The sequence below is a fragment of the Budorcas taxicolor genome, chromosome 17, assembly GCF_023091745.1.
Source record: "Budorcas taxicolor isolate Tak-1 chromosome 17, Takin1.1, whole genome shotgun sequence".
NCBI classification, from domain to species: domain Eukaryota; kingdom Metazoa; phylum Chordata; class Mammalia; order Artiodactyla; family Bovidae; genus Budorcas; species Budorcas taxicolor.
In genome coordinates this window covers 70,011,484-70,027,704 of record NC_068926.1, presented here as the reverse complement: position 1 = coordinate 70,027,704, position 16,221 = coordinate 70,011,484, and the positions used below count along the sequence as shown (strand labels likewise).

Here is a 16,221-nt window from a genome sequence, read left to right as displayed (position 1 = left end):
CTCTCTGCACTGCTCTGCCTGTCCACTGACGCCTGACCTCTCACAAGGTTGAGAACTTCTCTAGAACAAGGACCTGGTGGGGTCCCTGTTGCAACTTCAGCGCTCAGCTTAGTGCCCGCCTATGAACAGCATTTGATAAACAATCACTGAGCTGATAAACCTTTATCGTCTGTGTCAGACTTTGTGGTTGCTGCTATTAGTCTCAAAGACGTGTCTCATTCTTTGCAACTCCACGGACTGCAGCATGCCAGGCTCCTCTGTCCTCCACTATCTCCCGGAGTTTGCTCAAGCTCGTGTCCGCTGAGTCGGTGATGCCATCCAACCATCTCATCCTCGGTTGCCTCCTTTTCCTCCTGTCATGCTCTTCAACACCTACTTATGAATGCCCCTACATTGCTTTTATTTTCAAACGTTGTTAGTCTGATCTTTATAACCAGATTGTAATTTTCTGAAAAAACAGCAAGTGTACTCAGTACTTCTAAGTCGAGGTTAGCGACACAAAAAGGACACGTTTATTAAAAACTGACAATTATTCAAGGCGTCATGAATGTCAACAACTCAGTGATGCTGCTGCTGTTGCTGCTAAGTCACTTCAGTCGTGTCCGACTCTGTGTGACCCCACAGACGGTAGCCCACCAGGCTCCCCAGTCCCTGGGATTCTCCAGGCAAGAACACTGGAGTGGGTTGCCATTTCCTTCTCCAATGCATGAAAGTGAAAAGTGAAAGTGAAGTCGCTCAGTTGTGTCCGACTCTTCGCAACCCCATGGACTGCAGCCCACCAGGCTCCTCCGCCCATGGGATTCCCAGGCAGGAGTCCTGGAGTGGGGTGCCATTGCCTTCTCCTACTCAGTGATGCAGGCACTGTTTTTCTCTCTCTCTCTCTCATATAAGGAAACTGAGTCAGGGAGTTTAGTAGCTTCCCTACTAGCAGCTAGTGATAGAGCTGGGACTTGAATCCTGACGTTTGTGTTTGTATTCTCTACACTACAGTGAGAGGCTAAGGATACGTGGGATTACATATGCTAAGTAATTTGTTTTTTAGTCGCTCGGTTGTGTCCGACTCTTTGCAACCCAATAGTCCTTGAGGCTCCTCCGTCCATGGGGTTTTCCAGGCAAGAATCCTGGAGTGAGTTGCCATTTCCTACTGGAGGGGATCTTCCCAACCCAAGGACTGAACCCACATCTCCTGCATTGACCAGGTGAGTTCTTTACCAAGGGAAGGCCTTGGATGTTTTATTGCTTACCCTTAAAAAATTACTACTCTCTGTGGGCTTATTAGACTCTTTCCTTCACGTATTTTGCTTTTCCCCTTTGTTTCAAATGTTTGTTGAACACTTCATCATGTACCAAAATGTACATAACCTAACTCACTGAAGGCCAAACTTTAGAAACACCCTTGGAGTTTAGCTCTTTTGACTGGACTATTATTTCCTAATAAGCTTCATAAAATCACCCCCCTGCTCAGTTTGTGATTGTACACCCAAACACCTCTTAAGCAAAATCTCAGTGGTCACTTTTTCCCTTTCTGGCCGTGCTGCGAGGCATACAGGATCTTAGTTCCCCAACCAGGGATCAATATCAAACCCGTGTCCCCTGTAGCAGAATCCTGGAGTCGTAACCACTGGGTCTCCAGGGAAGTACTTACGGCCCCTTTGATAGCACATCATATGGAGAGAATATCTGCAGTCAACTCATTAGATCTCATCACAGATTTTTTTTAAACCAACACCTTGGCCCTTTCACTGACAAAAAGGATTCTCAAGCCTTTTGACAGATTGAAGGCTTTCTTAGAGCTAAGTTCAAAGCAAACTGCCCATCCTTCTTGGGAAATGCTCTAGAGGCTTCTTTCTGAAGTAATTCGATGGCCTTGTCTCTCTGGATTCAGTTCAGTTCAGTTCAGTTCAGTCACTCAGTCATGTCCCACTCTTTGCAACCCCATGAATTGAAGCACGACAGGCATCCTTGTCCATCACCAACTCCCAGAGTCCACCCAAACCCAGGTCCATCGAGTCGGTGATACCATCCAGCCATCTCACCCTCTGTCGTCCCCTTCTCCTCCTGCCCTCAATCCTTCCCAGCATTAGGGTCTTTTCCAATGAGTCAACTCTTCGCATCAAGTGGCCAAAGTATTGGAGTTTCAGCTTCAACATCAATCCTTCCAATGAGCACCAGGGACTGACCTCCTTTAGGATGGACTGGTTGGATCTCCTTGCAGTCAAGGGACTCTCAAGAGTCTTCTCCAACACCACAGTTCAAACGCATCAATTCTTCTGCGCTCAGCCTTCTACACAGTCCAACTTTCACATCCATACATGACCACTGGAAAAACCATACCCTTGACTAGACGGACCTTTGTTGGCAAAGTAATGTCTCTGCTTTTGAATATGCTATCTAGGTTGGTCATAACTTTCCTTCCAAGGAGTAAGCGTCTTGTAATTTCATGGCTGCAATCACCATCTGCAGTGATTTTGGAGCCCCCCAAAATAAAGTCTGACACTGTTTCCACTGTTTCCCCATTTATTTGCCATGAAGTGATGGGACCAGATGCCATGATCTTCGTTTTCTGAATGTTGAGCTTTAAGCCAACTTTTTCACTCTTCTCTTTCACTTTCATCAAGAGGCTTTTTAGTTCTTCTCTGGATTAGCAATGATTTAACATGAAACCAATAGTTAAACATCCCTGGAATAGTTAGTAAAATAGGAATATTATATTTCACATTATCTTCAGGAAATAAACAATCCAAAGTGACTATTTTGGGTAGCACTGTATCACATTATTATTGTAGTAATATTTCCAGAAGAAATCTGAAGTTTCGAATAACTATAGGTCACAAAAAATGACCAATATTGCGCCAATACATGAAGCAAAATTCAAACTTGGATCCTAAGGGAAAAAACAAGACATCATCAGTGATGATGACAGGCACATCTCTGAAGTCAATCTGATTTCCCTGAGGAAGGGAGGCACTGAGCCTATTATAATAGAGTATGCCTTTGAAGGACTGAGACACGAGTCCCTCAGTCTCAAAAAAAAGCAAACCACTCTGATACACGTCTTAGTTACAAGGGAGAAAAAGCAGAGATGACTAAGCTGAAAGAAATCTCTTCTGGCCTGTTTTTTATCTCTTTCAGGCAGTACTTCTCCAGATAAGTTGCACAGCACAGAACATGGTTTTGCTGTATATCAAAGTGTGTAAGTTAGGGTAGACAACAGTTCTTTAAAAGGAGAAATTAGATGATAAGAGCAACAGGTAAAGCAGCTTTGGGCTCCTGAGGAGAAAGTCCTGGCACTCCCATATGGGCACAGTGGATAATCTGAAAATGGTTCAAGTGCCGGCCTGAGCACAGCTGTCTCTACTGTAATCAGGAGGAAAAGTATTATGATCCAGCAGAAGCAGCCCTTCAGAGTCTAAGGAGGAGCATCTCATCAGATAATAACTGAGTGCTCACTGCTTACAAAAGCAACAGATTAGATGCTGAGGGATCGATCCAAAAGAATCTCCTGCTACTCTGAAATCAGAACTGCATCCTCATTTTCCCAAGCTGATATAGTTTATGTAATGAAATAAAATATGTATCATACATCTCTTGCAGTGGTGTAAGAGTACTTAGGACTCACAAGGAAAACTGCGCAAAGAACTTCCCCTTCAGTCTTTTCCCTGTAAAAATATCCTCCTTGAAAACAGTGTAAGCTTTCTTTAGCAAGTGAGGTACCACCTCCTTACTCTCCCCCTCTTATCCAGTTTCACTTTTTTTCATAACACTTGAGACCACCTGACGTTTTTACAAATTTGTCATTTCTCTTTTTAATCTAGTATATAAGCTCCATGAAGGTAGATATTTCAAATATTTTGTTCACAGATATCTTCTCGGTATTTCAGTATACAGAACCTTATCTAACATGTACTTATAGGAGGTTCTTAAAATTTTTGTAAAAGTGTTTAAAAAGACCCCTGAATATGTTAGAATTATTAAAGTATAAACATTTGGCATATCTGTGTATTTGTGTCTGTTATTCCCAGTGGACACCAAGTCAGGAGTCAGAGGACCAGAAGCTTGTGTAGAGATGGGAGAGCAATTGCAAAAACAAAGCAACGTGTCTTATTTGATGGATGGACGGAACCCACTGTCACCAAACTTCTACAAAGAGTCAATTCATTTCATCTCTCTTCCAGTTCAACCCATCTCTCTGCCCTTTCCGCATCTGAATCTGAGTGTAGTGAATTCAAATTCACTTCACATTAGTTGGCTTAACATTAGCTTCTTTCCCTGAGAAAACTTTTGAAACTTATGTAGTGAAGTTTTTTGTTCCCCTCCTCCCTAAATTTCTGCCTGCAAGATGCAAGCCCTCAGATGGAAACCGTCTCCCATTTCTATTTTGAGACTCGCCTGAGTCACAAGGTAGTCTTGGCGAATCCCTCTGCTCCATCCCTCAGTTTATTGAGGCTGCCTGGGAACAGGCGCTGCCAGCCAGACAGGAAGAGGGCCGTGTTGCCTAACTCCAAAAGGTCTCAGGCGTATGGATGTGGTGAGGTTTAATAATGCATATAAATCGCTGCAGATGGATTTCCCACAGGGTGGGGGTGGGGAAAGGGCAACCACTTTCCTTAACTTCCTCTATATGAATTCATGGCTGGTAGAAAGGCCAGGCTATTAAACACAGCTGAGCAAATGTCCCAATGTCTTCAGGACATGTGTTTCCAACTAAAGAGACCCCTAGTGGGCTCCTGCTATATATGTCGCTCCCAAGCCCCAAAGAGAAGCAAAGGAATGTGACTGATATGACTGGCAAAGTTACATTCTTTTTTAAAAAAGAGAGAATCAGTGTTTATTAACATGTATAAACCACAAGGCCCTTTTCTTTTTTTCAAGAATGGGTTTAAAGAGCTGCTCCCACCTGGATTCTCTTATCTGTGTCCCATCCAGTCTCGAGTTCCTCCAAGCTGTGTAGCTAACATGTTCTCCCTAAGTGGTTCTGCCTTACTTACCGACTGTAATTCCAAACTCCCTGAGCCCCCAACCCCCAGAGATGCCTCTTGACAAAATTATTCTTTATGTACTCACACAAATGTAAACAGAAGAGATGAAAGGCCCCGGGATGCAGGCAGTGCGCGTCTCAAGCTGAACCACTGCTAAGCACAGCCTGAACTTTTCTGCCTCTCTCCGCTTGGCTGAGTTCCTCTCTTGACTCAGGGCAGAGTGATGAGCATGGTATAGGAGGCTTAGGACCCAGGGGGCGCCTTTCAGCCGGAAAAATAAAAAAAACCACCTCGCTGCAGCAAGCTTGCTGGAAGCTCCCAGTTCTAAAGAGAGGCTGTTTACCAGAAGCACATAACAAGAGCAGTCTGACTGCAAGGCTGGGAACGGGAGGCAGAGCCGCCGCCTAGGGGGACCCCGGCTGGACTCTGGTTGGTCAGTCACCTGCAGGATGAAGGAGGTGAGGATGCTGTTGGCCTGGGTGCGAACAATCCTCGTCAGCAACATGCTCCTGGCAGAAGCCTATGGATCTGGAGGTGAGATTACAATCTTTCCTTTCTGCAGCGACTTAATGAAGCAGAAAGGGTGATGCTTCCTATTTTCCAAGCAGGACGAAGACAGGAAACGGAGCTTGAGGCAGCTTCCTGTTGTCCCGTGAAAGCTTTGTTGGTTTTGTTTTTTTCTTTCTCCTTTCCCTGCCTGGAGCTTGCAGCTCCATCTTTGCCATTAAGAACAAAGACAAATAACCGCTTTCTCTTTTCTTTTTCTTGCCGGTGGCTCTTGAGTGGATGGAACTTGGGAGTTCACCTCCCCCACTCCTAAGTCCTGTTCTTTTCGGGGGGCTTTATCGGGTGTCTCTAGAGCGCTTGCTCTCCTTACCCAGCCCCTTCCTGAGGCCCTCCTGCTGAGGGGAGTGGGAATTTGGAGTCATATCCAGGCAGCAATTAGGCAGGTTCCCTCCATTTGAGGCTCTCTTTTGCCTGACTGGATATAAAGGCCTTTGTAGGATTCTCTTGGGAGGGAATGCTGCCTGTGAAAGTTCCACATCCACAGAGACAAGAACCCCAGAGTTTACATAACACAGAATGACAACACAGGGATGGATTTGGGGTCCTGCCACCCCCTGATCCAAAATTCCCACCGTCTCCACAGACGGTCCTGAACCCAGGGCTCCCCTGCACCTTCCTCCAAAGTGGTCACAAGCTCCTGAGCAACAACCCCTTGCACTTGTGCAGTGCTTTCCGGCTTAAAAAAAGAAAAGAAAAAAGCCAACACTGAGCAGAGGGGGCCCGACACCGGCTCGGGGCTCTTCACTCGCCCGCCCTCCCTTCTCTTTCCGGCCTCACAACAGCCCAGCGAGGCAGGCGGGGTTTTCCACCTGAGGGCAGGGTCTCCCAGCAGGGGTGGGCCCGGGCTCCCCTGCCCGCCACTCAGTGTCCTGTCGGGGGCTCCTCTTCCTCATAGGCTGCTTCTGGGATAACGGCCACCTGTACCGGGCGGATCAGCCCTCCCCCGCGCCGGGCCACCGCTGCCTCAACTGGCTGGACGCGCAGAGCGGCCTGGCATTTGCCCCAGAGTCGGGTGAGTGCCCGTCCCGGGCGGCGGGAGAGCGGGCGGAGGCAGTGTCCCAACCCCGGCCTATGGTGCCTTCTCTCCCGTCTCAGGCGCCGGCAACCACAGCTACTGCCGGAACCCGGACCAGGACCCGCGCGGGCCCTGGTGCTACGTCAGCGGCGAGGCTGGAGCTCCCGAGAAGCGACCTTGCGAGGACCTGCGCTGCCCAGGTACCCGCCCCAGACCCCGCGCCCAGGGCTTCCCAGGAGCTGTCGCAGCACCCGCCGCGCACGTGCGGCCGCGCGACGCCGGCCGGCCCCTCCCCGCCCCGCGCTGTCCGATTGGCCACGGCTGTCTCCAGGCCGCGAGACCCGAAGCTCATTGGCCGGCGCCGCCGCCCGGAATGAGCTCATTCTCCGCGAGCGCCTAGTAAACAACCGTGGGCAGCTAGGCCCCGCCCCTCGACCGAGCTCGGCGCCAGGAATGCCGCTGGGGGAGCCCCGGAAAAGTGTGTCGTTGGTCCACGCCCTTAGCTAGCCCCTCGGTTTAGGAGCCGGTTTGTGTAGTGTCTGCTGTGTGCTAGGCACTCTTTCACAGCCCCCCTCCACCCAGTTTGCGGGATCTAAGATTAAAGAGAAGTTCAGCGACTTACCAAAGGCAGTGGCAGGGTCCAGATTTGAATCCAAGTTTCTTAGACACCAGAGTGGCTCCCAGGGCAGCAAGGACGATTCTCTAGGTTTAAATGGGATATGTAAGCATGTAACATAGGGATTGGCATAAAGTGTGGGTTCAGCAAATGCGAGCTGTTTAGAGGAGTCACGCATTGCCTCTTGGCATAGAGGTTACCCCTGGAGGGGAGCTGAGCTGGGCCTTGGAAGACAGCAAGAATTTGAGAATATGAAGACATGGGAGGCAGGTGAGCCCCTTTCTCACAGCCTTCTTTGTCTTGTTCCAGCTGTGGTGCAGCCTTTAGGCCAGATCTTGCCCCTGGGTCTTGATTTCAGTGTGTACAGTGCATTCTAAGATGGGCCCACTCAGCTTCCCCCAAACTCAGGCCACTCTCTGATGAGAGCTGTTTTCCCACTTCACCTCCAGATACCACTTCCCAGGGCCTGCCAACCTCCACGACAGAAACTGAGGAGGCTGCTGAAGTGCCAGGAGGAGATGAGGTGTTTGCTCCTGCCAACGCCCTGCCCGCCCGGAGCGAGGCTGCAGCTGTGCAGCCAGTGATTGGGATCAGTCAACGGGTGCGGGTGAACTCCAAGGAGAAGAAGGACCTGGGAACCCTGGGTATGACTGCCTGCCTCTGTCCGTGTGGAATTCAAGGAGAAATATTTGATTATCTGGGGTGGAGCTAATGGGACCTTGTGTCCTGTCCTTGGCAGGCTACGTGCTGGGCATCACCATGATGGTGATCATCATCATCATTGGAGCTGGAATCGTCCTTGGCTACACCTACAAGAGGTCAGTAGCTTCTTTTCTGGGCTCGGTGAGAGAGGAGAGAAAGGTATACAAAGTCAAACCAGACTCCTTTGTGGCATTCTTACCTATAAAGGAAGTGAGGTCTTGGATGCAGAGACTTGGTTCTAGTTTTCACCAGGTGGCCTTGGACAAACCCTCTTCTTTGGTGCCTTTACTCATCACCCAGAAAGCCTGATGAGGTAGGGATTCTTATTCCCCGTTGTACAGGTGAGGAGGCCTTCATCAGAAGGGTGAAGTAACCCGCTCAAGGTTATACTGTCTGGGAGTGGCTGGAGTCACATCCAGCTCTCTTGACACTGACATTCCCTGCTGTCTGGTGTGGAAGCATGTCTGCTGTGGAAGCGGGTGGCCTTTCAGAAATGAGGCTGGGCTCTCATCGTGGGGACTGGGAGATTGAATTCTTTCTGTGAGTTATAAAATTCTGCTCCTAGAAAAGGTTCCCAGCCACTGCTTTTGCATTTGGGGCTTGAATATCCTGAGCTGTGAGCAGTGGGATCTCTTCTAGGACAGGAGGAAAGAAGCGAGTTGAAGTGCGTGATGATAATCGAGTTGTGCCCATTTTTCCAGCACTGGTTGACTCTGGGAAGATTATTTGCAAAATGCTGGGCAAAAATCAGGGGATTTGACTTCCATTCCTGAGTATCTGCGATATTTCTTTTCTGTGGTCTGGGAAGGCTTCCTATAAGGGAAGTGATGTGGTGGCCTGCGTTTTCCAGTGGTGAGGACCACAGCCCCAGCGGGTTATCCAGTATTAAATAAAATCGAGTTGTCTCTAGAGTGATGCAGTCAGCCTTGTTTTACAGATGGAAAAGGGGACATATTGGTAAGAATAATAACAGTAATAGTAGCAGTATTTCTGAAGGCCAGGTACTGCTTCAAATGATATGTGTACTTTAACTCAGTCCTCACAATCACCCCCGATAAAGCCAATGATATTTACAGATAAGGAAACTGAGACTTCTTTGAGGTCACACACCTAGCCTTCGGTGAAGCTAAGTCTCAGTCCTGCCACTGACTAGCAATCTGCGTGACTTTGGGCAGGGTGGTTCTGTTTTCTACTCCAGGGCACGGCTGTTGCTGAGACACTTGACTGCCTGGCCCAAAGAAAGCGGTCAGTAAACCATAGCTGTTTCTCTTTTCTGTAAAATGTGGGCACACTGCACTTGTGCTCTCCAGGCTCCATCACTTCTCTGATCTTCTGTGATTCAGGAAGCACAGGTTCAGAGAGGGGAAGTGCTGACCTGAGAGGGTCTCCTGTCCCCTAGCATAAGGTCGCTGCCCTCAGCATGACAGTGGATGGGGCAGGTTGAGGAGCACCTGTTTGTCATTTCAGAGAGTTAGGGGGAATGATGGGGAGGCCCTGGTTACAGTTCGCAGCTCAGACCCAAACCATGTTGGCTGAGTCTAGATGTTGCCATATTTCCTCCTCAGCCACTGGATAGCACTGGGCTTGCCGTCAGTCTTGTGCCAGTGCCCAGGCCTCCAGGTGCTTGAACTGGCTGCTGAACGTCCCTAATCGCGAGCTCAGTTCTCAGGCCGGAGGAGGGAGCCACGCCTTTTGCTTCTACATCTGCTCCTCTAGGCTGTCACGGGAGCGCCCCGAGAGCCTATATTTACTCTCCTGTAATCTCAGGGCAAGGCACCGAGTCACCAGACTCCTAACCACCGGACCACCCCTTTCCTCAGCAAGAACGCCCCGAGCACAGCCTGCGCAACAGGAAACGGCTTGTGGGCTGGAGGCAAGCGCTCAGCCCCACTCTCTCCCCAGAGTCACAGGACAGTGTCCTGGAAGTGCCGTGGAGCACAGGTCCTTCCACTTCCCTGCACCTCCTGTCTTATCTGTTCCGTAGAGCTGTGTCCCCTCTCCGTGCACACCCATGCCCACCCCAGGTTACCCTGGACTAACACCAGTCAGGTTAAATAACCACCACAGCCACCTAGACTTTCTTAATAAGACCCACTTGAGTGTCCTTCCCTGACGATAGCACCAAAGCCGCAGGACCACACTAGAAGGACCACTTTTACACCATTTCACAGTGAGGAGCTGAGACCGAGAGGAGTTCAGCGGTGTGTCCAAGCTACATGGCCAGTAAGGACTGCCAGTGTCTCCCTAAAGTCCAGCAAGGCTCAGGAGCTTCGTGCCAATTTGCTTTGGATTGCATAAGATAGTACGGGCTTCCCCGGTGGCTCAGTGGTAAAGAATCCTCCTGCCAGTGCAAGAGATCCCAGTTCAATCTCTGGGTTGGGAAGATCCCCTGGAGGAGGAAATGGCAAAGTATTCTTGCCTGGGAAATCCCATGGACTGAGGAGCCTGGCAGGCTGTAGTTTATGGGACTGCAATAGAGTTAGACCCGACTGAGTGAACATGCCCAGAACCTTTCAAAATAAAACAGAAACTTTCAAACTACAACAGCTGGGCTTAGAAGTCAAAAGAGCCAGGTTCTGGAACTGTGAGCAGTTCTGAGTGTGGCACTGGACAAGTCATTTGCCTTCTCTACTTCCCTCAGGTGTAAAATAGCATGGGGGCAGGTCAGCGATGATCCGCCCAGCTCTAACGCTTCCTAAAGACAGGCAGTACTAGGTTCAGATCCCAAATCCACCCTCTGCGTGAATAAATGATGGAGCCTCTCCACTTCTGCTGTCCTGTCCCTGAAACAGAGATCCTAGTAGATGCCGCATAGGTTTGTTGTGACCATCAAATGAGTGTAGTCTGGGCAGACAGCTGGCTGTCTTCCTGACCTTGGCTGCCGTGAGGAACTTGTCTTGAGCAGCAGTGTGGCACAGCGCCACTTCTGACGGGGACGAGAGCAGTGCTCAGAGTTACGTAATAATTTGAGGCAGCCTGTGTTGCCTGAAGGAGGTCCTGGGTGCCTCTATCACCCAGCAAGAGGATGTCAGATACAGACAGCAGCTCTGTGCACTCCTGCTTTCTGGCCGGCCCGGCCACCAGGCCTGACCCTGGAGCAGTCAGGATAGAATTCCTCAAAGCTCCGAATCTGAACCCTTCCAAGGGCCAGGAGGATAACGGGAGGGAGTTTTCCTGGCCAGGAGGGGTGGGCAGGCACCAGGCTTCCTCTCGGGAGGAAGGGAGGCAGGTGGGAGCGGGCAAGGGTTCAGCCTGGTGGGCCCCTGTCCTGGTTGTCTGGTTCAGGTGGCCAGCCTGCAGCTCCCTGCCCCGAGCGCAGTGTCTGTGCTCTGGCTCTGATAAAAAGGCGAGGGGAAAACTGTCAGTCAACATCGCCTCCACCCGCCCAGGAGAGGAACTGAGTTAGTGAATGAGTCTTTTGTTCTTTCTTGGCTGTCAGACAACAGCCTGGATGTCCTTATAGGTGGTGAGAAGGGGCTGAGCTGCCTGACGGTCAGTGCAGCCATGCTGGTGGCCTCTCTGAGACCCCAGAAGGAGCTGGGGGCTGCCGTGGCACCTCTCGGACTCACAGGTGCCATTAGCAGGAGGCATGCGGGGCTGAGTGTGTTTTGAGGCTTCTAAATGGAAGAGGCTGCCATCCGGACTTGTCCCGGCACTTGCTCCTTGCATTTACCCTTGGCTGATCTTCAAGCCCAGCTCTGCCCCATTATCCACATTGATTTTTAACCCCCCCTCAAGACTTGTGTGTGACGCAGCCTCACCATTATCAACAGCCTGGCTGACCACAGCCAGATGCTTGGAAAAGGAGGCAGCTGAGGAAAGCCTCAGCTTCTTCGGCTATAAAATGTGGATGACACGCAGTGCTGGGTGGAAATGAGACAAAGATGACGCATGTGTAAAGGGTGTGGCATCCAGCCGGTGCACAGGTGGCCCTTCTCAGGGTGGAAGGTGGGAAGGCCACTTCCTGGCACCTTAGTGGGTCCTTGGGAAGCAGGAGTCCCTGCTTTCCTTCTTCCTTCAGCCCCTTAAGTTTTGAAATTCAGGCCTTGGCTCAAGGCTCTGGGCACGTACTCTGCTGCTTTTGTAGATGGCCTTTGGTTCTCTGCTGGCTTGTTTGTGGGCTCCCTTGCTGTTCAGTCGCTCAGTTGTGTGTCTTTGCGACCCCGTGGACTGCAGCACACCAGGCCTCCCTGTCCTTCACTATCTCCCGGAGCTTGCTCAAACTCATGTCCATTGAGTCAGTGATGCCATCCAACCATCTCATCTTCTGTCGCCCCCTTCTCCTCCTGCCCTCAATCTTTCCCAGCGTTGGGCTTTCCCAACGAGTCGGCTCTTCGCATCAGGTGGCCACAGTATTGGGGCTTCAGCATCAGTCCTTCCAATGAATATTCAGGGTTGATTTCCTTTATGATTGACTGTTTTGATCTCCTTGCAGTCCAAGGGACTCTTCCTTAATAGAATTAAATCCAGGCTTTCCAAGTTTCTCCTGACATGGGCAGACTATAGTTTTCTGTTGTATGCCAGAGGCAGAGGTGTTCTCTTCTAGGTGGCAGTAGCTGTGACTGAGAACTGCCCAGGGGCAGAGCGAATCTTGGGCCGTGAGTGAGGGTGCACTTGCTCCAGGCAGCCGTGTCCCCGTGGCCCTCCTCAGCCCTCCGGGGGCTTGGGGAGCTCCTCTGCTGTGGCTCGGGGTGTCCAGTGCAGAGCCCGATGAGGACGGGCAGGAGCTGCAGGCTTACACGCAGACTTGGCCACCCAGGGCGAGTCGGGGGCATGAGTGCACAGGTGTGCCACCTGTGACCCAACAGTGAGGAGCAGGGGTGCGCGGGGCACAAGTCATGCTCAGGATCTCACAGGATGTTAGGGGTCCTGAAGGTTCTCAAGTCTGGCTCCCTGTTTTACAGGATGATGAAGCTTAAGGCCTAGAGCGGAGGGCAGGGGTCGGGGTCACATAAACAACACTCACCCTGGCTGTCCAGTAGGAGAGTTCCCGTGGGAACCCAGATTAAGATAATGTTGCCTGGTGAGTCACATCACCTTCAGGGCAAATCGCAACAGCCCTCTGTGAGCTTTATAGCAGTCCCATGGTTTTCGAAATGCTTTCCCATCCAGTAGTCTTGCCTGGAAAATCCAATGGACAGAGGAGCCTGGTAGGCTACAGTCCATGGGGTCGCAAAGATTCAGACAGAACTGAGTGACTCCATTTTCATCATCATATTTGGAGTTCAGGTATCATTCCCATTTCAGAGATGATGAAACCAAGGCTCCCCAAGGCCGAGTGTCACACAGCCCAGGATGGGCTGGTCCGGGGCGGAGAACTGGTTGATTTAAAGGCAATTAGGAGGCACCTGCTCTTTCCTCTCCAGTGCCCGTGTCCTCAGCGTTCGTGACTCTGGAAACCTTTGTCCTTGCACCTCCCTGGGTGATCGCTGTGTCATCTGTCTGCTCTCGGCTGTCTCCCTGGGGACTCTGAGGCAGGCCTGTTTGCCGCACGAGGTCATCCATCAGCTGCTTGCTTCAGGGCCTCTTCGGGATGGGCTCCTTCCGGGAAGATTTCCTCTGACGGCTGAGCCATGTCTGATTGCTGTGTTAAGAGGATGCTGACCTGGGTTCTGGCGTGCAGTGTGCCAGGCGCACACCACACCCTTTGGCTTGCAGTGGGTGTGGCTGGTCCAGTGGAGCGGACGGGACATGCAGCCGGAAGACTGGGTGGGTGAGGCCCTGCCCTATCCTTTTTGTGGGGGGATGACCCTGATGAGGTTAGAGCTTCTCTTGAGCGTCAGCCAGAGTCCAACAGACTTGGGCGCGAGCCCACCGTGCCATTTGGAGAGTTCAGCTTCTTTGGACTTACTTCCTCATCTATAAAATGAACGATAACACCTAATTGTTAGGATTCAGAATGAAGTGAGGCGCACGTCAAGCCCTCAGCATGGAGCACTTCATGTCAATAAAATGGGGTAACGCCTCAGCCTGACTGGGTCACGGAGTACCAGAAGGCCTGTGAACACTCAGGGGTCCCATGGTTGTCGTGTCCTCGTTTCCCGTCGACCCGAGCAGCCCGCAGAGGCTCCTTGCCCACTGCACTCGGAGGGGATGGTCCCTCTTTGTAGCCAGGGCTCACACCTTCCGGGGAGGGGATGGTCCTCATTTCCAGCCAGAGCTCACACCTTCTGAGACTTTTGGATGAGGCGTCTCAGAACAGGATGGTCAGGTCAGTTTTCTGGACAGCTTTATGGGTGAGGGCTGAGGGTTTTTCTGGGTGGGTCCCGTGGTGCCTCGTTTTGCTTTAAGGGTCTCTTTCGTCCCCACCATCCTCAGGGGGCCCCACTGCAGCTGAGGGAGGGTCGTGCTCCTGTCACCCCCATCTCACAGACAAGGTTTAGGAGCTCCTTGCTGAGTTAAGGCAGTCTGGCAGAACAGCCCTGCCTGGCTGTGACTGCGGCCAGCCCCTGCTGGGCTTCAGGGTGCTGGCCTACGAGCAGGCTGTGTGGGAGGCACAGCCTGACTCTTCCCTCTTCTCCTGCCAGGGGCAAGGACCTGAAAGCCCAGCACGAGCAGAAAGCGTGCGAGCGGGAGCTGCAGCGGGCTACCCTGCCCTTGTCTGCCTTCACCAACCCCACCTGCGAGATCATGGATGAAAAGGCCATCGTGGTCCACGCCAGCCAGACTCCAGTCGACCTTCAGGAGGGCAGTGCCCCCCTCATGGGCCAGGCAGGCACTCCAGGCGCCTGAGCCCCCCCACGATGGGCAGGAGCCCATTGCAGAGACTGGTGCGGGACCACCTACCCCCGCCCCTACAGCTGGGAGGAGCTACACTTTCTATTGTGGTTGAAACCCCCCCTTTTTCTGTTTGAACCCGAAGACAGGAACAGGTGGCACTGTGGGCTGAGAACGAGGCTGGGTAGTGTCCTGCAAGGCTCGCTCTCCATACCGTGGAGCAGGGTTTTTCCCACGGATGGGGACAGCAGCAGCCCCCACAGCAGCGCTGTGACAGGGGCTTCCTGTGCCCCGGAACCAAACCAGGGACGGAAAGGGGGCTCCCCCAGCTCCCCTGTGCTTCATTGTGCAAGGTGGCCTCGGCCTCAGCCTCCCCACATGCTCGCTGTGGGTCTGAGTGGCGCGCGTTGTTATTCAGTTCTGGTCACGTAGGTCAAGAGGCAGCGTTTAAAAAACGTATTTAGTTTTTTCAGTATTTAGGACCCCTCCTGACCATTTCTGGGAAATGGAAACGAGTCTGTATGAAAGTCAGCACTGTGGGTTGAGCATAGGATCTAGGCAGAGGCTGCTGGCAGTGATGTGCCTCGAGGACTGCGGGCCGGGCCCAGGGCCCCAGGGCTCCTCCTGTTCTGAAAGGAGAGGAAGGGAAGAATGGCACTGAACATTCCACTGAGGAGCGGGGTGAGGGATTCGCAGCTGCCTCAGCCCCCAGGGCCTGAGCGGGCCCGGGGCACCCCCGACGGCCTCCTCTCAGGGTGCACAGTGGCCTCTCTGCATCCCCAGGGCTGAGACAGCAGCCAGCTGACCTACAGGAACAGCGCTATAGGCGGGGCCTTGTGACCTGCTGCTCAGAGGTTAACCCGGAGACCCACCGGGAGGCAGGTGACGGAAGGCCTCAGGGCCAGCACCTTCCTGTGGTGAAGCAGGGTGGGGGTCACGACCCCTAACTTGTGAAACAATCGCAGACCTATTGGAAGGGACCTTAGGGCTCCTGACGCCTTTTGGACAGAAGGGGTCCGAAGAGAGTGACGCTCAGGTTCGAAGAGGAAGCTCCCAGCACGGTCAGCCTTGAGGCTCTGATGGCACACTCGGGGGTCTCAGCAGGGCTAACCTGGCCACAGAGCTTCCTTCCCAAAGCCCTGCCACCACTGTTCACAGAGGCCGGGTTTGTGGGGCTGTCTGTCTCCAGCAGGCTATTCCCAGAAATCACCTGCTGAGGGGACCTAGGCCTCAGGGGGTCTCTTGTTGGTCATGATGCAGAAGACATGACCGGTTTCTACTTTTCTATGAAAGCATTTCTGTGTACATGTTTTTATATACCTCATTCTGACACCTGCGAATAAAAGTGCAGGAAATGGCTCTGCATTTGACTCAACATAAAAAAAAAAATCCATACTGCCAAGTTCTTGTGGGGTGTCAGGACACTCCTCCTCAAAAGCTGGGAAGCGTTTGATTACCTTGTCAACACATGCAGGGTGAGCTCTGCTGTCTGTCCTTCCCTTTGGTCCACACCAGGAACAGCGGCCAGGTGGTTGGTAACTGGAGCGTCGTCACCAGGAAAGCCTCTCGGGTCAAAGCTGCAGGAAAGAGGCTGTGCAGCATGGCAGAGGGCAGCCAGTCACTGC

At 51.9% G+C, this 16,221-nt stretch overlaps 1 protein-coding gene across 1 annotated transcript; it reads left to right on the top strand.

The window, feature by feature from the left end:
- Positions 1–5,426: 5,426 nt before the first annotated feature.
- PIK3IP1 (phosphoinositide-3-kinase interacting protein 1) lies at positions 5,427–14,900 on the top strand. Its single transcript, XM_052654899.1, has 6 exons — positions 5,427–5,513; positions 6,442–6,558; positions 6,642–6,761; positions 7,627–7,821; positions 7,917–7,995; positions 14,407–14,900. Exons 1-6 carry the CDS (start codon positions 5,429–5,431, stop codon positions 14,609–14,611), a joined length of 801 nt encoding a protein of 266 aa, XP_052510859.1. The 5' UTR covers positions 5,427–5,428; the 3' UTR covers positions 14,612–14,900.
- The last annotated feature ends 1,321 nt before the right edge of the window (positions 14,901–16,221 follow it).